Source organism: Phaenicophaeus curvirostris, chromosome 19 (assembly GCF_032191515.1).
Source record: "Phaenicophaeus curvirostris isolate KB17595 chromosome 19, BPBGC_Pcur_1.0, whole genome shotgun sequence".
NCBI classification, from domain to species: domain Eukaryota; kingdom Metazoa; phylum Chordata; class Aves; order Cuculiformes; family Cuculidae; genus Phaenicophaeus; species Phaenicophaeus curvirostris.
The window spans coordinates 8795521-8818147 of record NC_091410.1 but is presented as its reverse complement, the minus strand read 5'-3'; the positions used below and the strand labels follow the sequence as shown (position 1 = coordinate 8818147).

At 46.1% G+C, this 22627-nt stretch overlaps 1 protein-coding gene across 3 annotated transcripts in view; it reads right to left on the bottom strand.

Moving 5' to 3' along the window:
* Positions 1-22627, bottom strand: part of RPTOR (regulatory associated protein of MTOR complex 1) — a 147573-nt gene that overhangs the window by 7907 nt on the left and 117039 nt on the right. For 2 of the 3 annotated variants that reach the window (XM_069872897.1, XM_069872900.1), the window contains 7 exons: positions 18054-18159; positions 15368-15482; positions 14765-14889; positions 13408-13512; positions 9313-9360; positions 2667-2773; positions 16-143 (listed from right to left, as the gene is read on the bottom strand). In XM_069872897.1, coding sequence (XP_069728998.1) covers positions 16-143; positions 2667-2773; positions 9313-9360; positions 13408-13512; positions 14765-14889; positions 15368-15482; positions 18054-18159 — 734 coding nt within the window. The remainder of the gene's footprint in view (positions 1-15; positions 144-2666; positions 2774-9312; positions 9361-13407; positions 13513-14764; positions 14890-15367; positions 15483-18053; positions 18160-22627) is intronic. The other variant, XM_069872899.1, reaches the window with a different exon arrangement.

Below are 22627 nucleotides of genomic sequence, written 5' to 3'. Positions count from 1 at the left end.
AGGGAGGGTAGTTACCATTCACTCAGAGCCATCCTCCTGTCAAACACACGGATGGAGCCGTCACCCAACCCTGCCACAATTAATGAACGATGAGAATCACAAGACAGGCTGGTCACGCAGCTGTCAGCTCCGGTGGGGATATCCTAGGGAGAAAGCATATGAAAGCCACGCTGAGACTCTGACGTGTCTTCAAGTTCAGAGCCCCAGAGAGAAGGCACTCAAGTCAACGTGCCAAACCAGACAACCATGTCCTCCTCCTCTTCCTTCCCCCATTATGGTCCAAAACCAAACCAGTTTCCACCCGTAACCAACTCCACGGCACCCTTGGTGGGAAGCGTTCCTTGGGGCTTTCTGGGCATGAGCAGCGATGAGGGACTGGTGACCTGGGGACGACGGACACTGCTGCTGCCGTGTGTCCGAGCCGTAAGTGCCACAGATTGACCTAAAGAGCCAGGTCCAGAGGAGGAATTCTAGCAAAACCGGCATTTGTAAATCATTCAGCTTTACAAACCAGAAGAAAGTCATTGTCTCTTTTGGGATGGAGGAGTTAGTATCATTCTCTCCTAAGAATACCTAATCAGTTAAAACAAATGGCCAGAGGAATTATTTATCCATAAACTACCTTTGTTGTAAATAGTACCAGAATGGGAGGAGGGACAGTATAAATCTGGAGAAGAGACATAAAAGGCACATACCTACAGAAAGCAAAAACTCCTAATCCCACACACAGAACCACACACACAAAATCCAACGTACAGTATGCTGGAGGTAATATCACCCATTCAAATGAAGGTACAAAAATGGAAGGTACTGGCCCTTTTTGTGCATCAAATCAAGACCCAAATAAGTTCTAGGAAGTCATTTAAATGTCTCTCGTAAAAGAAGCTTTTTGGTTTTGCTTGTGTCAGACAAAACCTGGTCCCTGGAAGCATTAAAACATTTTTACCAGAAGGGAGCTCCCTTTACCCAGAAGGGCTCAATCACGAAGTCCATTTCTTTCAGTCTATTTTTATTTCATCTTTTAAACACTTAGCTCTCTTCTTCCTTTATTCATTAGGATCATCGCTGCACCTCTGCAGAACCCTGGTGGTTGCTGCAAATGGGCTCAGCTCTGCAGACTAAACGTGCCCTTCCTTTTCTCCACGCCTGGCGGCTGCAGGCAGCCAGTGGTGGGGAGGCAGCTCCTGTGCTCTCGAGAAACGTCAGAGTGGACACGTAAGTCATAGCCAACACAATGAGCTGCCTGCCTACAATACAGCACCGGAGAATCACTTACGCAAGATAAAGCGAGCCGGTGCTGTGCCACCTACCAGTCCCCGCTCTAGGGCACGTGACGAGCAGATCCAGGTTATCTCATTAGAAGCCAGGGACTGCGTGTATTGAAAAAAATGACATGAAAAAGGTGGCTGGAGCTCACAAGTACAGCTGTGCTGGGAACACTGTGTGCACTTTAACGCTGTTACCTTCCTGCTCTTTACTCGCTACAAGCAAAAAAAAATATCTACGCTTGTTATAAGGAAAAACATTTTCAATTAAAACAGGTATGAAAAGCTCAGCAGCACTGACGAAGCAGGCTAACAATGCAGAGGCACGTTAGAACTGCATTAGCTAATTTCACACTTCAATCCTATTTTTATTTCCGTGCATAGTCACCTTTCCTAGCTGCTATTCACAGCCTCAGCTGAGCAAGGAAGCTGCTGGCTGGAGGCACCAACCTCCAGGGCTGCTCTCAGCAGCTCTGCTCACTGCCTACGCCCGGATCCTGCCTTTGAAGCCGGAACAATCAGCAGAAGTGAAAATGAAGTACTTGCTTCTTCAGCTACATCCCAAGTGCTTCCAGAGGTACACTTTTTGTAGTTCAAAGAGTGGGAAGGCACCTTTATTAGCCTGGATTACAAAGCTTTGCTGCTCTTTGTGCTGATTTTCACTTTTCCAGTGTAACTGAGTCAGGAAGTTTCAATCGGTTGAATTTCAACACAACTGATCTTTGCAATTAGAAAAGAAACAATGTGTGTTTAGATACTTTCAGTGCAACCATTAATCATCATAATTTAAAAGATTTTCATCTATTGAATTCTTCTGTTCCCTGATTTACATAGAAAAAAATAATATGTGAAAGTAATTAAGATTAACATAGGCTTAATTATCCTGCATTGCTGGGTCAAAGCGTCATAATTAATGTTCATTAAAGGGTAATTAATCTCTAGAAGCTTTGCAAACCAGTCTTCCTTTTTTTCTCCAGCATGGTGACTCCACTCTCACAGACCAGCTGCTTCTCCTTGTAATTCCTACAGAACTTCCATTTGATTGTGACTGCTTGCAGCGCCTTTTCCCCTTGACACTGCTCAGAGATCTTCACCACATTTCCTCAAGGATTTTCATACTATCTCTGTTATATGCTAACAGGAAATCCTATCGGCACCCCAGTATCTGCCTCTGGACCCCACAGCCTTGTCTTTCCCAAACGCTGCTGCCCACCGCCTAGAATAACAGCAGCAGCTTCCAGGAAAGACCTGGCACACTCACCAAGTATGTGTGTAGTTTTATTTATCTTGTAACGTGACCCTGAGGCAGGGAAGCTGAAGCTCCAGAACCTGTCAGCATTTCTCACTGCATGGGATGCATTCTGAGAGGGAAAGGTGAACAGGACAACGTGCAGATGTTACCTGTACTTTCATTTCCCGATCTGTGTCCCAGATCCGGATTATCCTCACATCTCCCGATGTCATCAGGAGCCCGGTTTCTTGTTCCCAGTCGACTACCATTCCTGCTCCTAAGATAAAACACAGGCAGGGTGTGCAAATCATTCTCCGTGTCAGCACAGGCAGAGCTGCCCTAATTAGAACAGCAACTTTTACGAGCTCACGCTACAGAAACTATTGTTATTAGAGGAAATATAAAATTACGTACACACACAACCATACATCCCCCAAGCAGGATCAAACCAGTCTCGGATTTGAGTCCAAAATACGTCTTTGACCCTTGGCTAGGTCAGAAAAGTGCTTAGAAAAGCTGAGGTGAGCACAGCCTTCCAGGGACCGTGCCAAGGCACCGAGGACTTCTAGGGAGTCTTAATAATCATCCAGCATTTGATAAGAACATCGGATTAAATGATGTAGCCTAAATTGGAGACACCTTACACAGCCAGACTTGAGAGCCTCTGGATTACCATGATTCCTCATTCTAATAAAAATATGTGGCTTTAAGGGGGATGTTTCTAAACAAGGCATAACAAAGTCATTGTCCAAGATAGTGAATTAAAAAGCTTGTTAGGAGTTTGCTACACAGACGGATAAGGAGGGGAACACTCTGCAATTACATCAGCTAAAATACATTTACAAGAGCTTTTGCTCCTCATCTTTGAGGGCATAAACTGCTTGCTAGGTGAAACTTCGAGAGATGTCCCATCCATTCTCTAAGAGCATTACAAGGGATTTTCTGTGTGAACTCATCAACCTTGCTGGTACGGCAAGTTCCACAGCAGAGTAAGCGTACGTCACCTCCTTTCCCTGCTGGGGGACTAAGATGTCCAAAAGCCATCGACTGAGCTGGCTCTCCTAAGCACAGAGCATACAAACAGCAGAACAAACCAGATCCTGGGGCTTGGGAAATAGCTGGCAATGAAAAACCCCTGATTTGGCAGGGGAAAGCTCCGAGGAACAATTGTTGTACATTTAATTAGAAGGGACTTCTCTGTACCTGCGCGACGCCTCCATGGTACAGAAACGGTTTGCTTAAAGCAGAGAGCCAAACACCAATTATCTTTTGCTTTTCATTCTGCAAAGGCTGACCAAACCCAGCACCACGGGTTTCCCAGGGAGACTCTTATTCACACATTAAAAACACAAACAAAAACCCCAGGAGCGCTACAGGAGGGAACCAGACAACAACTCCAGCTTTTGTGTGTTTTCATCTCCTTGGGCAGAGCTCTCCCTTGGGCAGAAGGAGAAACAGCATCCTCGCCTTGCAGAAGCGGCGGCTCATCCTCTCGTCTGCGCCAAACTGAGCCTCTGGTGCTGAGAAGTGTTTTATAACCACATGCAACCCGGGTCAGAACACTCCGCAATGCATCAGGACTGCAGGCTGCTGCTCCGAGCCGTCCGTAGTTGCCCTCAGTGGGATTCCTCTATTTCTACTCCACAAATACTCGAAGGACAAGCACACAACTTGCTCGTCCAGAAGGGACAAATGTGAATTTGTCTCGATTTATTGCTAGGAATTAGCCTCAGCGGAGAGTTTAAACCTATGCCAACATGCTCTTTATCACCAAGGAGCCGTAAGAGCTTTATAAGAGACCAAACACCTTTACAAGGCACAAAGGAAACAACAGAGGCATCCTATAAACACAGAGTTTTCTTCAAAGATGACGAAATGACCTTGTTTTGCACAGATCCAGATCCAACATTTTGCCCACCTCCCTTTCCTAAGCATTGCATCCAAGCTGTTCCCTGATCTTGCAGTATCCCACTGAGAAGATTACTGACGTATATTGACAGTCCATCATCTTACTGCAGGAAATTCGGGACTCTCGGCTAAGCTGTGAGCTTGTATCTTTATCTTGCAAGTCAAATTGATTGCTGCTTCAGATTGCCTGGCAGCTCGGAGGGTTGCTAGAGATCCGAGGCAAACAAGCAGGCAGTGATTTAGATGATAAACATCACTGAAGCGTTTTCATTTGTCATCTCGTTTATGGCCCATGTGACAAGATAAACCTGGCAGGCTGAGACAGATATCGCCATTACCATTGCTGATGGAGTTAAGTAGGCAATGTGCTCTTAGGCTGTTTTAAAGCTCCCAATTTTCCAGTTACATTCCCCAGTTTGAAGGTAATGTTCTTCCTCAGTCTGATCGGTAGCACGAGTCCCCAGCCTGATGGGTCCCAAGGTGTCTTTTCAGTGGAGCAGGGAGACATGGGGAATTCAGAGGGATGACTGGCAGTTTTGGTGCTTTGGCGTTGGGAATTCAGGCAGTGAGGCTGTTCAGCGATGCCATCCAGAAGGCTACAGAAAGTTCCACTTTATGTAACATGGTACTGAGATCTTCCATGAGAGATGACCAGACAGAAAGGACAAGGGTTCATGCTGGACCAGGAGCGGATGGGAAGCCCACAGGTGGAAAGAAAGGAGGGAGGTGATGTTGGTGCCTGGTGCGGCTTGGGAGCTTTCAAGCAGTCCACACAGCTCATACCTTTCTTATAAATCCTGTAGAGTGCATGTTAGAGATAACCTCTGCTCTCTGGAAGAGGCAAGCACAGCATTTGATCATTCCATAACAAGGGATCTTCCCTTTCTTTCCGCAGCCTTTTCATTCTCTCAAGAAAACATGAAATACCATTTCTGCTGCCCCAGTGCTCGCGGGTGGGCCAGGGAGTCTCAGAGAACACGATGCTCCTATTGCACCAAACAACACAGGCATCAGAAGTAACAGAATATTTGAATAAAAGCTGCAGCCGAGGAGGACTTCTGGCACTTTTCTGCTGGGAGATGCGACTGGCTTCACCTGCAGCCTGGAACAGTAGCGGGTCCTGGCTGCAAAGGTTGTGCCTGTGCCGAGCACCAGCCACGGGCCAGGGCTCTGCTCCTCCTGCAACCCAGGGGATGGAAAGAGGAAAAGGGGACCCCAGGATGCGACTGGAAATGCTAAACTGGTGGGTCTTTTCCAACCTGGTGATTCTACGAAACCAGAATTCAAATGTGGCTGAGAAAAAGAAAAGCCTTTGTACATAAATTTAAATCCATTGCAAGTGTGTAACAAGGAAGGAAAGCTTCCTCTGACTGTGAAATGTTAAATCCAAAGATGACACTCAGTATGAAACAAGACATAAATAGCTGAACTATTTCTATGTACGAGCAAACGTTTTCACAGTGGAAGTGCTACAGTATTGGCCCATGTTTACACGTTAAACTCCCAGTATTTCGGGACGAGAAGCAAATGTGGGACTTAATACTAATTATCATTTCCTTTTTAATTAGCAGAGATCCTTCTCCAGGATGTCACAACTGAGACTGCAGCTCACCTACTGTGTTTTGGCTTCCAGGTTTGGCACCTGAGCTGTTTCTCACCCTCACTCTGGCACAAAGATAAATGCACTGTGTGAGCTCCTGCACTCACAGCTCCTGCCCAAGTCATGCAGCCTGGATTTACACTACCTGCTGCTGTTTCCAAGCTCTCACCTACTTACAGAAGCAGAGTAAACAGGGGTAATGCCGTGACACCAATGCAACCATCTGGGAAAGGCCAGCAGTGAGCCCTCCAGTGCTCTCAGAAGCCAAGGGATTGCTGAAACGGGCATCCCAGCACTACACAACTTCTAATGCCTCGTTAGTTGAGATCACAATTTTCCCATAAGGGATGTTATGTACTCAGATAATGAGCAACAAATCTTCAACAGCTCAGGAAAAGAAATTTTTAAAGGTTTGTGGGTTTTTTGAGCCTTTTAACACAAGTGATTGCAGTTCTGTGTGATGCAGGTTTATATATGAGGCAACATAACAAGAGCCATTCTTGAAGCTGTAACTTTCTATAGCTGTTCCCACAGGATTCCCCCTGAGCAACAGATATTTGTCTGGATGGGATAGTTCCTTGTATAAATTTCAATAAATAACATTAGTGTTGAAAGCAGCTGCATTCTGAGTGTCTGCACTTATTTTTATCGTGACTGGAACATGGCCAACCTGTACTCGGCGTTTCAAAGAAGTCAGAAATACCTACATAGAACACAACACAAAAGCATCTTGGATTCCGACTGATGATTTTTTAATCACGGGCCCTCCTGATTGCGCAGTGAGGCACATCACTGCTTTCATTTCCAGGAAGCAGCAGGGGGGTTGTATGACCTCACCCATCATTAACTTCTACAACTTCCTTTCAAAAAAGCGTCACAATCCTTATGCCAAGGACTACATGCAGCAAGGCAGAAGGGTAGCTGTGATGCTGGGAATCCAATTGAAAGAACCCAAACCCCTGGAGCTGCAATTTCTTCAATTATTTTATTGCTGTAAAAAAAAAAAAAATCTGTCCAGAAATAAGGTATTTTTCCCAGTCCTCTTATTCCTGAAGAAGTTACCAGGCCCTGAGGAGATGTGGGAAGACTCACTCTACACTTCTCCCTCCTCTGTTTGAGTTTTATCATTTAACTGGCTCCTTTTGCGGGTTCGAGCAGTCCCTTGCCAAGGCTCCTCGCTGTCACAGGCTGCCCCATGCACCTCAGGAACCTTGCAGCTCCCCATGGAACCCCCTGTCCGCTATGCTACTAACTGTTATTTCCAGGAGGGCTCCAAGGGTGCCTCTCCACCCTCTCCCATCTGGATTGCTGCCTGCCTGCCTAGAGAGCCAGCAGTATGCAAAGCAGAGCTAAGCGTCCAGAGGGCAAGGTCCTGTTTTTCTGCAGAGCAGGTATTTGACGTCTTTCCCTTCTGTTTCAGAAGCCCCAGGAGAGCAGGAAAGAAGCAGGGAACCGGCAAGTATGTGCTTTTTTTTTCCCTTGCTTGGCATCAGTATAAATTTTCTTGAGGTAAGACAGATTATGGCTGTTTACATATCAGCACCAACAACCCCCAGGAGGCAGCTTTGGATAGAGGTGGGCACAGGTCAGATGGATATTCTCTTGTTAACACAGTCTCCTTCTTTGTATGGCATTCAGTTATTCGATGAGAGGAATTGCACTGCTGTGCTAGGACACCCCAGGAGAGCTCTGACAGAGCAGGAGGTGAAGCAGCCCGGGCAGAGGTCACACCAATGCATCTCAACACTCCTGATAACTCAGCTGCCTTCTCAGTGCGGAGCCGGCCGGTTGCAGGCTCTGCTCTGTGCTCACAGGATCTTCAGGGATTCCCAGGATGACTTACACCGTGACCCAATATGACCTGGACCATGGAGCCATCGTTCTTTCTCTGATTTCCCACTGACCTGCAGTACAGAAATGACCAGTGACTGCTGCCTATGAGAATGAAGACAGTCCCCAACCTTTCCTTTGGTAAAAATTCTTCACAGAAGCCTGGGCAATGAAGACAGATTTTCTGTGCTCTAGTGGCAAAACAAGTATATTTTATCTGAATATTGCTGACGTATTTTTCCCGTCAAGGAAATTGCTAAACTCATACATTTTTAAGACTTCTTCGGTGGGAGAGAAGGAATCCTCCTGCTGCATTTTTAGAACACCTGGCCAGAAAATGCTGGTGAATGCTTTTTATTGATTCAGTTAGTTATGTGCTTGGAACAGAGCGCGATTGCTTGACATCAGCAGTATTGATCCAGCGAGGGAGTGGCTGGTATTTCCTCAAACAGTTTGGACGCCTGGTTCACTGAGCAAGGAATTCCCTGCAGCCAATTCTTGCTAATTTTAGCTTTTCTGTTTGCCAGTGGATCTGAGAGTGAAACGCAGAGCCAGGCAGCTAACAGCAACACATCAGCTTTGCCGATTTCTATGCCAGTGCTCTGCCTCTGAAGAGTAAGAAAGAGATTTGCAAAGACCTCTGAATCACACCCCACACGGCAACCTCCTTCGTCCTATTCATCATTACAGACACATTCAGCTCATATCAGTCAGCAAATGTTAATAATCGATGAATAACCCAAGACGTCTACGTCACCACTCACATCCGTGGACGCGCATACAAAGATGCCCTGACACATTAACCATCTGTTTCCCCCAAAGATCTCAGCAGCAGCGGAGGGGGCCAGGCTCCTCAGCAGTGCAGACGCTGCACAGTCCTGGCTTCTACAGATGGAGGCTGGGGAGCTCGTTTACCTTCCTTCCACGTGAAAGAACAGAAGTTGTAAAATTTATTAGGCACATCCTTGCCAGAAGCCCACTATTCTAAGCCTCCTGGGAAAGATTCATCAGCTTCCCCTTTTTCACATGATCTTTACAGCAAAAGTGTATTATAAATAAACCCCAGTAAAATCCACATTAGCTTAATGGTGGTTCACATTCAGAATCTGCCATTCAAACCCTTTTGTCCAGGGATGCTTTGAAATCTTCCAGGAAAATAGAGCCTTGTACATCTCATCCATACCTCCTCTCGCTGCAGGAAGCTCTGAGCACGAGATGAATATGCCCTTTCCCAGTGGTTGGTTACTCTTATCTAGACAGCACAGACACCCTCCCTGCATTTCTCATGGCTGTCACGGACACAGACACAAGGCGAGAAACAGGAGAGGTAGAAGCAGCAAAGCTTTCCAGGAACAAGGACCCAGCAGTCATTCAAACAATGCCACAAAAACCAACCAGTCGGTCAACCAACCCGAAGGTAGGCGAGGAGATCGTTCCCACCCCAGCTGATCAAAGGTAACAGGAAAGAGAGCACTCACCTCCCTGTTTACTTCTGTCAAGATAGATTGAAACCCTTCGGGCCAGACCTGTGAGAAGACAGGGATTAAGGGGTTGATGCTAAGGGTAAGTTGGTCAGCCAGAGCAAACATAAATCTTAAAAAAGGATTAGAAAAAGCAACTCAAATTGAAGGGAAGAACATAAAAGAGAAGCAGAAGCACCAAGAGCAGCACATGCCTCCATCCAGAGAGCAGGCACTAGTTCAGTCACAGCATTCCCCGGGAAGCCATCAATGGTGGCACTTGTCATGTGGGAAGTGAGGATTCTGGCTGGCTGACAACAGCACAGATTTGACATTTCTTCCTGAACAAGGAGACTATCCTTCGCAAGATCTCGTCCCTGTTCCAAAGTAAAATGCATCAGGAAGTGACAGACGGAAATCCAAATAACCCACGGCATCTGTAGCAACTGAACCAAGCGCAGAACAGGAGGTTGCTGCCCTGCAAGGTCTGGGCTTTCCGCAGTGAGGGTGGCTGTGCCAGGGCTCCTCTGCCCTGTATGTTAACAGCAGTTAAACAGCAGGCATGGACTGCGAAGAACTTAGGATGCTCCATTTGAGCAACCCACAGCTACAGACTGGTTTCTAGCCAGTAGGCAGTAAGAGAGCACTGCAGCACGGCAGAAAATGGGAGGCACGTTGGGATAACCCTGGAAAATCTTGCACAAGGAGCTCCAGGTATTCAGGAAGAGACTGGGCTGAGCCCTTTGGTCCTCCCCTGGTGCCCCTTTAGAAGGGATATACTGGTTCTATTTGCTGAACTGGAGAAGGGAAACAAACACAGGCGTCTGCAGGGAGCACACAAAATGCTGGGGAGGGAACAGCCGAGCAGACAGCATCTGGTAATTGTGAGGCAGCTGGTTATATGTGTCTATTTTTCCAAATTCCAGAATTGTGTTGCTTTAAAGGGCAAAGCCATTCTGACCAGGGGACCGTGGCTTGTCTCCCTTTGTCACAGAGACATACAAAACACAGCGGTTAAGTTCAGAAGCACAAGCAAGGCCACTTGTGGTAAGAGGTGGCCTGAGCATGGGGTGACCCAGCTTGTCCAGCAGTGCAACTCCAGAGTGGGTCCAAACCCAGTGCTCCTGCGGACACCGAGTGATGGGGCTCAGTGCTGCTCCGCAAGCTCACAACCTGCAGCCTTCAAACTCCCTTTTCTATAGAAACTGCCAGAATTCCCAAAGCCTCCTGCTATGAAATCATGCTTCAGAGCATGGCAGGTTTGCGTTCTTCCTACGCTGCTCAACAGAAAATGCTTGTTTTTTCCTACATCTTTTGGAACACTGGGCTATTAACCACAGGTGTTTTGCCTTTTTCTCAGCCCCCTCCATCTCTCACGCTGGGGATTCCTAGTCACCACGTTACGTTAGAGCACCCACTACTGATGCTGCTTTAAACACCCTGATTTTGACTAAAAGAGACTTTCTTGGTGCGTCACGAACACAGATCTAAACAAGACCAAAATCAATAGATCTTACACTGGAAAAAAAGAGGGTGCCCACACAGTAGTTTGCCAGTGTTTCAATTGAGACTCACCTACCCTGAGCCTCAAGTCAACTATGAACTAAGTGCAATGAACTGGGGCCAAGCTACTCCTGAACAACTGTCCCCACACAGAGTTTTAACATACTAACTTGGCTGTATCAGCTCATTTCTTCTATCTTGGGCTGCACAACTCAAACAAGTGTGAAAATCCAAGTTATTGCTGACCTCCCACTACTTTGGCAACCTGGAGATGTGTTTCAGGCCTCCAAAGGATGCACTGAGGTATTGCGTATGCCTCTCTCCTTTTGCAAGTGGGAAAACTGCCTCAAGAAGTCAGGATTCTGGCTGCTGTCAAGACAACTATTTAATTCAGAGATGAATAGGACACAGGAGAAAAGGGTGGGAGAGGAAAGAAGGAAATCAACAGTAGGGGCAGACAAACTCCAGTAAAACTCCTTGAGCTCTACAGCTTCAAAGAAGCATCTTCAGTTTTGTGGGCCAGTGCTGGCCCACAACTATGGTCTTGGCTGGAAAAGATTACTGTTCAAAACAGCCTCATTTCCCAGCGGACTTGATCCACATAGCTCTTTTGAAGTGACTACATTTATTTCTCTCTCCACAAAGAAGCCTGTCGTTCTCTTTTTCTGAACCTAAGTTTATTGCTGTGAAGGTGAGAGGCAAAGAACACAGGACCCAGACTTCCTAAGACCATGCAGGAAAGAAAAGGGCAAAAAAAAAGATCTTAAGGAGAACAGACTTAAAAGTTTCAACATTCTTGTTTTAGCAAGTGTAACCATTCAACTCTTACAGCTAACTCAGCTCTTGCCTCAGCTCTTTAACCTATTTAGCAACGCCAAACACTGATGCTAATGATCCTTTCTGCTGGATTAAAGGTCTGTACAGAGTAAGGTGCAATCAGCAAATGCTACACGATGCTAAGATGCAAATGGGAAGTAAGGCAGGAAAATGGAATTAGCCCGAAGAGTTCCATCAACAGCTCTCAGCATCCTCCCTGAAAAGTCCAAGGATGCAGCAAGAAGTCAATGATCAGAGCAGTCTGGGGGAATTCCCAGTTGCTTGAGCAAGTCTGCACCCAGTACCAAAGAAGTAAGATCCTGAATCCAGGGATGGGAAACATTAATCAACATCCTTCAGGAAAGCTGGTGTCGATAAGAAATACATACAGACCAACTGAGCGACACCATGGAGGGCAACTTGAAATGATTAATGGACACTCTCCTCTCCACTGAAATAGACCCAGGCCTTTCACCACTTGGTGCGTTACCACTGTTTTCCTCCTGTTTTTATCGACATCTCTGCAAAGAGCAGGTTCTCACAGTATGCTGCAAGCTTCCAGCAGCTTATAATCAGTTTTGTGCATGCACTGCAGTGAGGCACAGAGCCTAAAGTCACCTAAAACACAGCTCCTCCTTCCTACAACACCAGAGACGAACCATGAGGTGTTAAAGAAAACATAAGAGATACGAGTTCAACAAGGCAGCACTAGTAAAATCCAATGAATAGCTAAAAGAGCCATGTCAGCCTCCTGTGATGAACCACAGCAGCTCAGAAATGAGAACTGTCGGATTGTAAGGTCAGGATGAATTATGACGGTCATCTTATCTGACCTCCTGCACAACACAAGCCAGGGAGCCTCATACAGCAATTCCCACAGCAATCCCCCAAGTGCTGATTGAAATACCGCACAGCTAGAAAAACTTGGAGCCTTGATTAAAAATATTTAAGAGGCAGAGAATTATCGTTAGAGCATTAGTACATTACCAGGTCTCGGAAGGAAGAAATGTCCACCTCCTTTACTGCCCTAAAATAGACTTCAGGGTTACTCAAACCGGTCTGCTGGCTTCATCCTGTGCATGGCTGGATGCCAGGGCTCCTTTTTACAGCTTTTTCTACCCAATTTTTCTAACATTCAGAGCAGGTCAATGTCTAACTGTGCTGTCCTTCTGCACGTGTCAGATTTAGACTGCATTCTCTTGCCACCTCCTGATCCACAATAAACAGTGAAGAATGATTACCAAAATCTGAGTTCAGGCTAAAGGAGGTCCCAGGCGCAACATGCAAAGCTGTGCAAAGGCTGAGCAGCCCACCAGAAGGAAAGAAGCAGTAAGTGAACTACAATCCTACCCAAGAGTGAAGAATAATCTTCTGCCATGCCAAGCACAGAGCAGGGCAGTGCCCAGTTCCATCATTGTTCTACAGTTCTCTCCTTGCAAATGTGATTAAGAAGAATGCTTGGGCAAAACAGCTACTGTGAAGCTTGTAAAGAACAAGAACTTGGCATCCTTCTGCTCCCCAACAAGAGGCTGCTCTGTTTATTCTTCAGTGTGTGTGTGAGGTTGCTCTGTTGGGCTTTCAGTTTTGTTGCTTTGTTTTGTGAGAACTGGAAAAGTAATTCCTCACCAAGGCCTGGCAAAAGGCCATTTCAGAAGGCGAGAGACTGTTGAACAAGGATGTTACCAATGGCTGAAGCTGAGAAATCCATTTCACTCTCCCCATCCCTAGAAAAAAACCCTTCCCATCGCGAATTCTTTCTACCTGATCTCTCCACAAAATCTTGTGGCGACCCACCTCGTGTAGTTGGCAGCATGTCTGACAGCCCTTGCCAGGCAGTTACCATCTCTGGGTTCTTCTCCAGGTCTGCGAAGTTCTTCCACACTCTGATGGCACCATCATCTTGGGGAGCACAGAGAAAAAGAACACAATACAATGTCACTGCTGATGTAAGTCTCATAATTACTTGTGCACAAGAAAGGCAGAACAGAAGCAGAACTGTAGTCATACAAACTCCAAAACTGAGAGTGTCACCTTGAACTTATCCTTTTTATTAGGGTTGTTTTTCGTCTCTAATCTCACATCCATGAAACCTAAAGTATTGTTCTACTGGGAACTGTTCTGGAAGAGCTTTTCTCCTTCCCTCAAATAACATCTGACATTGTATGTCTCCTTTTCTCTAACCTGTTCATTTTCTCTAGGATTCACCTCTGTCCTCCTTGCTGTTGGTGCAAAGAGCCACAAAAGTATCCTACTAAATACAAAATACAACACCACAGAAGGTGAATCAAAGCCCAGCCCATCAGCAGCAAATCTTTCAGGAACATCACGTATTTTTTTCAATTTGTTCCCCATCTGTGCAACTTTTGTGCTAAGAATCAATAAATTGAAAGGAAAATGTCCTAAAGGCCCTCTCAGCTCCTCTTCCACCTCTCTTAATTATACCAAATCTGTACATTTCAGCATGAAGTCTGAAAAGCTATTGAAAGCACTTGGACTGACAGGCTTAGAATGGTTCCTTGGGAGAGAAGCAGATCTCACTCACAGCTTTACGGACCAACGAATGGGCAAGAGCTCTTCATGCTACCTTACGGGATGCAACAGGGCTCTCTAAAGAATTGTTTCCCCTGGGTGAGATGCATGGACCAGATAGTTCTGAGAACTATCAGAACTATCCGAGAAGTTCAGTGCTTAAGCCCTGCCAGCTCTACACTTAAAACTACACAAGTAACAGAATTTGATTTCTTCTAGCTTGTTTGCAGCATGATTACCTTCTCTGTTCTGGGCAGCAGCTTTTAACTGACTAAACCCACACCGCCAAGGTATCATGCAGGAGGATGCTAGCAGGAACTTGCAACGATATGTAAAGGCTCAGAATGATATAACATATAAAGTCGTGATTGGAAATAAGTTTCAGTAGGTATTTGATTTGTTAGTTGTTTGAAAACCTTTGCGGCACTTACTTAAGCAGTTCAGATACTTCAGTACTGCCAGAAACAACTGTCAGCTTTGGCCCTGGAAACGTCCCCTCAGCTGAACTGAGGCAGGCAAGGCACAGGGGAGAGCAAGGGGACCAGAACAGCTCACACGGACTTGGAATTCTCTGAAGACCCCCCAGTCCTGCCCTCATAATATGTGAAAATACATTATTTACCTGTAGCAGTCAGCAGCAAGGAACAGTCCTGTCCATTCAGATACTCCATTGCTGTGATCCGGGTGTAGCGAGGGTTCCCGTTGTGAAAATAGTCCAACTTTTCCCCTTTCTCCCAGTCCCAAAAACTGGAAGAGGAAAAAATCATCATATCGGTTCTTTGTTCTGTGTGTAAGCTACAGAAGAGATCTACCTATTACAGCAAAATTAAAATTATTTACACTGGATACAAAATCAATATTCCTCCTTTGGTGTTCAGCATAGTTTTATTAATAATTTACCTTCTGTAAATGAAACAGGATAAAAGCCCAATTTTAAATAACTATTATAAATGCCAGGATTCACTTGCAGCCCTCTAACCTAGCACCTCCTAGAAAATGACTTGGTGACACACTTACAACCATGGCTCTGAGCTCCCGGAGGACTGTGCTCCATCTCCCTGCCCTGAGAGTGGGAAGGGAGCAGGGAAAAGAGCAGGAACAACGTATGGCAGTGCCATCCTGTGATAATCCATACACACTGTTTGATGTGCTGCTCTGGATCCGTCTGCACGTGCTGCGCGGTGGCAGAGCAGCAAGTGCTGCAGAGAGATGAGGAAACTCCTACCAGATGCTGTCTTTGTCGGCTACGGCGATGCAGGGCGTGAACGGGTGGAACTTCACCACGGAGGGGACGCCTGGGTTCCTGTTGAGGAAGATCTGATCATCTAGCCGGGAAATGCCTGTAGTGGGGACAGGAGGCAGCCACAGCTCAGTGCTGGGAGCATCACACCAGGCATGGACCCCCCAGCTTCCCAGCACCACGTGTTACCACCTTCCTCCGCCTCCCACCTCAGTGCTCACCCCCAGACTTCCCAGCACTTTCCTCCTTCTGGGAACCATCTGAAACCCCCATGTTGAGTCTCACGTCTTAAGGTACAAACTAAACATCGTGGAGACAAATTGGGGGTCCTTCACTTTGGTAAATGGAGAGAACACAGCAGGCAGGCACAACCACACCGAGAGAAACATCGGTTTGTGTTGACAGCAAAATCAACATTACACTTTTCAAAATAAAAAAAATAAAACACTTTTTCCTGACTTAAACCACAGTATTTCATTATAGTTGTGGATTATTTATTTAACCTTCCATTTCACTTCTCTCAAATTGTAGGTTAATTTGCAAATGAAAAATATATTTTTCCACGGAGACATTAAAATGACAGTTAAAGAACCTTCCCATCTTTTCTTCAGAGCAGTTTGCTATTCACAAACAGTTTTGGTACCCCTGACACTGCAATTTTTTGGCACAGCATGAATTCATCACACAAAACCGTAACCCAGGAGACATTTACTCAGTTCTTGTTTGTTTTAGAATGTATCCATTTAATCTAATTTTCATTAAAAGATTGTAAGTCTACTTTAATTCTTTTTAATATTTCACATGTTCATTTTTTTTTAATGACTACTGGCACTTTAGTCACTCAGGTCAAGCAACCAGATATGAACACTGTTCAGAATGAGATTGGACTTCTTCAGGCAAGCATGAAAAATCCTCTTCTTTGTATTCAAAAGACCTCCCAAGCCATCTCCTGGGCTTCAGTTTCATTTCTGTATTACTCCAGTTTATGATATTCTGCAGTTTCATGACATTAAGCTACCCATTGTACTGACTCAAGCCCAGCAAACCTCCAGACAACGAGGTACACGCAGGCGGCTGAGCCTTGGGCAGTTCTTCATTCAGCAATTATTATTCCTAACTCCCTGTGCCTCAGCAAGCGTCCCAGGAGAGGACCACCACCCACCCGCACGGCTCTGCTGCTGGGAACGCTGCTGGGAGAAGAGCTCCCATAAATGCCACTCCCCAGCCTCTGCTCTTCAAGGCACACATGCAGGAATAATTCAAATATGCAAATTCCTGAGGGCACTTCATTGGGCTCCACTATATTAGAATAAATTCCTGCGTTAAGAGAATTCTGGCCCAACCGCTGCCTTGAAGAAGTATAAAGAGTCATTAAAAAAAGGCAATATCAGGTTTCTGAAGCAGGAATCTGAGACACGAGAACGAAACATGTAAAGCCATGAAAGGAGGTTGTGGAGAGGAGGGAGCTGGGCTCTTCTCCCAAGTGACAGGGGACAGGATGAGAGGGAATGGCCTCAAGCTCCGCCAGGGGAGGTTCAGGCTGGATATTACGAAAAAATTTTTCACAGAAAGGGTCATTGGGTACTGGCAGAGGCTGCCCAGGGAGGGGGTTGAGTCACCTTCCCTGGAGGTGTTTAAGGGACGGGTGTACGAGGTGCTGAGGGACATGGTTTAATGATTGATGGGAATGGCTGGACTCGATGATCCAGTGGGTCTCTTCCAACCTGGTGATTCTATGATTCTACAAATATTAAAAAAAATACCAGGATATATGGAGTAAGCAATCATTTACAAAGGTCACCAGAGCAGGGGATGTGAAAGACATGGCTATGATGCCTCCTGAGCAGGCAGAAGACACATCCAGCAGCTCGGCAGGGCTGGTTTGCCATGACTGGCTGGTCAAACCACGTCTGGCACATCAAACCCCGTGAGCCTTCTTCGCCAGACTGCAGCTCTGAGGTTTATCCTGTAGCATTCTGACTTCTATCACTTTAAAAACATAATCTACAGCATCTGTCCCAACTTTACAGGACATGGAGGAAAAGCCCAAATGGTAAATCAACAGAATCTGTTAAAGGCCTCTGAATTATTGATTTCACGCTGACTGCTCTGGCTCTTGTGGAGGTGCCGGCTGCGATCGGGTACACGGCTGAAGTGCTCAGCTGCTGCATGTCAGCCAGGAGGACTTGGGAACCAATACCTGCATTGGAAATCGGATGCTCTCTCAGTTCTTGTAGGTAGGGAAGCCTGCTTTCACAACAAACTCCCTCCTGTGAAGGAGTCATTAGTCTTGAGCTCCTCTGCTCCTACATGAGATTGGCCAGCCTGGTGGCATGCTCTAGGTGAGCACACCACTGGTGACCAATCACGCCATCCTCTAGCGCAGCGTTGTGGTTGAATTTTCCAAGGGGAAGGCATACATTTGACATTAAGCGGTCGATCCCCTGACCTGGTGAACAAAATAGGCGTCTGAGAACGGAAAGGTGAGCTAGCGAAACGCCCTACAGCATCAACCCCCTGTACACAGGAAAGGGAACAGGCACCTTTAAAATGTGAGAGTTAGCATGGGGTCGTGGTTAATTGAGGTTTTACAGTTCAGTGTCCTGGCTAAGCACAGTGCTTGAAGCTCGAGGATGCAGCCTGCAGCATAGGCAAGAGGGAAATCACTCACCCTTCTGGATGATCTTCTGGGCTTGCTTCCTGACACGAGCATTGCGCAGAAACCGCCACTCCCTCTCCTTGCGAATCTGGCTCTCCAAGTCATGCTCTTCTGGGATCTTTCAATATGGACAACACAAAACAACAGTAACCATCAAAACTCCATGAATTACCTTTGCAACACATGCTCATACACACACATGACAAGCTAAGCCATAAATTTTTAGGCTCTCCACCTCAGGCAGTAAATAGAGGAGCTCGTAGGACCTTAAGCTATTACATATAGGCACATCTTTCCGATCTAAATCTTCCCCACCATCTGTAATCTTTTCTCCTTTCCTTTTACTGTCCAGTACTTAGTCTTTAATTTGTAGGCATTTCTCTGAAGTGAATGACATGGGGTTTCTAAAAAGCCACACATTCATGTCACCCACTGCTGTACCACAGGCAATAGGGTGGAAGGAACTTCTTTCCCCTGCACACCCAGTCCCTGTAACTCCTTTCCTCCCTAAACAATGCGAGTGCGAATTTGGTGCAATACAGATTACTCTGCTTAACACTTTTCAGCTGAAAAGCATCAGGTAGCAATCCTGAGATTAAAGAGAGAACACAGCTTTGATACAGACAGAAAGTTCAGAACACATTAAAATCTTTCTTTTATTGCTATTAGATGACTGCAGGCCAAAAAAGGCATTACTTTATTTTCAAATCCCTGAGGTGCTCAAGTTACCAACATCACATTTACTAGGAACGGCAACGGTTTCAGTTTCCCATACCAGAATTGGTTGCAAGAAAATGATGTCCCCGTGTCATCTCGGTTTGATTACACACAAACTTCCAGTTGAAATTGGAGAGAGGCCCTGGAGCAGCACACAGCCACTCTGATTTATGTTATTACATTTATTCACACCCCATAGCTCCAGGCTTCGGCTCGCTCCATGGCTTTCCTCCAAAACCTGTCCTCTAGCCAGGCCAGTGCAGGATTCTGCTCCAGTGCTACCTGCAGCTCTGGCCAGGGAGCTGAGCAGCCAAGGTGCTGCTCCTACAACTGGCAGAGACCACGAGTATTCACGCCCTTAGTCACAGTACAGGATCAAAAGGAATAAACTCAGATGATCTCAGCCCCAAAACCACTGCAGCAGTGACACAGGATGAGTCTTTGATTTAATGCTTTACATAGCTGAGCTACAGGACTCTAACCCACCTTCTTTGGGTGAAAGAAATTACAGTTGTTCCAAAAGGAGTAACTCTTGGATAGGGGAGACGCAAAAAACAAAGCCCTTTTGCTTCTTTCCCATGACCCACAAACACCCACTTTTTTTCCCCCTCAATAAAAAAGTACTTAAACTGTCACTATTACACGTATTGTCTCAAAAATGCTCTATACCTTGGAAACAAACAATTAAAGAACTGAACTTCTGCATCTTTAAAATAAATAAAAAAATAAGAACTCCATCCTCTGCCTTTCCTCCTGGCAAAAAAAAAAAAAAAGGAGGAAAAAAAAAAGCACTACTATTACAATTTTTCAAGACTACAACATCTATTAGAGAGGCAATGACAAATGACCAATAATGTAAAGCAATAAACAAACCTAAGATAGAATACATCAAAGGAGATTCAAGAGCAGAGAGATTACATCTACACCTTAATGAAAATCCAGCTTCTCCAGGAATAAATTAAAGATAGACCTCAAAGGCCAGGGGAAAAGGTGGGAACGAGCAGAATGGTGAATTCTCCTACAGGCACCCAGCATTTTCACAGTTTAGGACTATGAAATACACAGTTACGCAGTTGAGCAAAGCACTCTTCTAGCAGATAAAGATGAACGTGGCAAGAGCACAAGATTTTACTGCACAAAGAGTACAACTTCTCCACCCCAACAATGTCAGAATGTTTATTTTTGAAAACGTATACAGAGATGATTTTAAAACTTCTTGTGAAGCACCCGTGACCCATCCGTGGTCATCCCCGAGAGGCTGCAGCGTGTGAGCCAAGCTCTCTGAGGGGAGCGTGTTCACAGAGCAGGCTGCTGCAGTCCCTGTACCTCCTCCTTGCTAGGCTGCCTGCAGGCAGTGCCCGGTCCAATCCCATGAATGTTCACACGTTTATTGCATGTCCCTTCTCCTCACTGAAACCTTGTCTTCTTTTTGCAGTCTCTGGAGTGCATTTATTGTCCTTCAACCGTAGCATTCATCCTGCATTCATCCATGGAGCCTTAAAAAAGCAATTAGAATGGTTATCATCATGTCCTCGGGTAGAGAGCAAAAGCATCTTTACTGACGACCACTATTTAAGGCTTTTCCTCTTTCCTGTCTGGCCAGAACTAACGCTGACAATATCCTTCTATATCCCATTAGATGTGATCTCTGATTGTTTTGACCATTCTGGAGGTAACAGCTGTGCTGGGTGATGTAACAGCGATGCCAGGTCAGCAAAAGCGTTTTCTCCACAGAAACCAAACACACCCAGTCTCGCTACTGCACACAACTCCCTCCTCCAGATACCCTGAACTCAAGGCATGGCAATAGTCCAAGCTGACTCTGTAGACATACCAGGAATACATCAAAGAGAGATTCTTTCACTGCCTCAGATCCCCAGCACACTACTGAGATCCAATGCACAAGCGAGGCATCAGCTGATGAGGGAAACAGAAGGGCCCTGCCTATATTTTCCTGCATGGAATCCTGTTTAATCAGTTGCTTTTGGTTTCAGTTCCCCTGTTTGCATCTGCTGGTGTGCTGCTTGAATGTGACAGACCTGAATGCTGGACACCACCCCCAGCAAAAGCCCTTCCTCCCGGGGAGCAGCAGAGAATGGATGGGTGTCTTTACCTGGTCTGGTCCACGTCGGGTGCCTGGGCATCTTCCTGCAGCCCCCACGATTCACGTATGCTCTAGGGTGGCCTCTGCCTCCGCTAGCCTCTCTTTGTCATCCTTGTCTTCCTCTTCTTCCTCTGAAGATGCGAACAAAACAGAGTCCCAGATGCTCGCTCAGAGGACCACTATGTTCTGAAGGGGTTATATCCATGTATCACTTCATGATGGTAACCAGCACCTTGCAGCAGAACACTTAGGGCATATGTTAAAGTCTTGGCTTTGGTACAGTTGACTCAATCATATTCTCTGTGCCAAAGGCTCTGCAGACCGAGGATGTCATCACCTTAAAAATGGTAAGGGAGGTTCCTGCAAAGATTCTTCCGCCAGGATCTGTGTGTGTCCAAGAGCTTTCCCCAGGTCCAGCTGGGATCACAGCTGAAAATGCCCAAAATACACTTGCCGAGCACTAGATACTCGCTTTAGGTGGCTCCACTTCTGATTCAGACTCCGGGTCTCGCCAGTCCCACTGCTGTTATTAAGCTGATTGATGCTGGTTGGAATTTGGTGAAGAGTTGAGTTAAAGAGAGAGAGTAACAGGGCCTGAGCCTGCAGAGAAAGAAACCTGGCACGATTCTGCAATACTATGGGAGGGTGACGGAGCCTTGAGAACAAAACCAGCAAGAATAACACAGAAAACCCCCTGTGGATATTTCCAAAGTGTTATCAGAAAGTAAAGGTACAATATCCTTAACGAAATCAGCTCTGCTGAACTCAACTTATCCTTAAGAAGTGTTGCAAACAGCTGTAACCTGGCAGAGATGCTCTGTACTGGTTCAGTGAAGCATGACAGAGGCAATTAGTGTACTTCTGCTAACCAGGCAAGGTTTTGACCAGCCGAATCCTTAGACATCACTGCAGTGAGCAAAAAGAGTCAGAGCACGCAGGCAAAACACAATCCTTTCCTCCTTGCCCCCTGCCTGCAGGCCGGTGCTGTATGGAGATTCTTGTCTGGAGGGAGCAATAATCTATGGAAATACGAACCTCACAGAACACGTCATGAGGGAGCTTCTGGTGACAAGCAAGTAGGAGAGCACATCAGGATGTGTGTGTAGCACAGCCGTGACCTCTAGCCCAGCTGCTGCTGGCTGGAACAAGAGAAATTATTCAAAAGAGCTAACTACTTAGGCTCATCATTTATGTCTGTCGTCCTCCCAGCCAGCTCCCATCTAAGCATCAGAAAATCATTTTAGTAAACAACAGCCCGGTTTTGGCTGTTGCTCAGCTCTCTCCAAGCAGAGCTCCCAGAGGTACGTGGGAGTCACAAACAGCGCTAGGCGATAAGGATCATGACACGCCACCAATTCCCTTCCTGAGCTTCCACTCAGACAGAAACCAATTCCGATTCTATAACCTCCCACAGTCGCAGTGCCACTTGAAAGCCAACGAAGTTTTTCTCCTTTCACACATTGTCTCTCCCTCTCGACATGGCAGTCAGCGTTTGGAGGAGAGCAGGGAAGATTCAGCAGACTGCTCCAGTAGTAAACACAGTTCTTCCCTGGTTAATGCCACTGCAGTAATTGCACGGAAAGCTCCCTTCTCTACCACGACTTTGAACAACAGCCAAGACACAGAGGTGAAGTCAAGGCAGGAATTTATCAGGAAAGATTCCTTATGTAATTCTCACCTTCCAGGATCCTTACCAGCTCCTGCCTGCATGTTCTGCCAGTCCTAGAAATAACAGATGCTGGCTCCCACTCTCTTTGACTCAGGG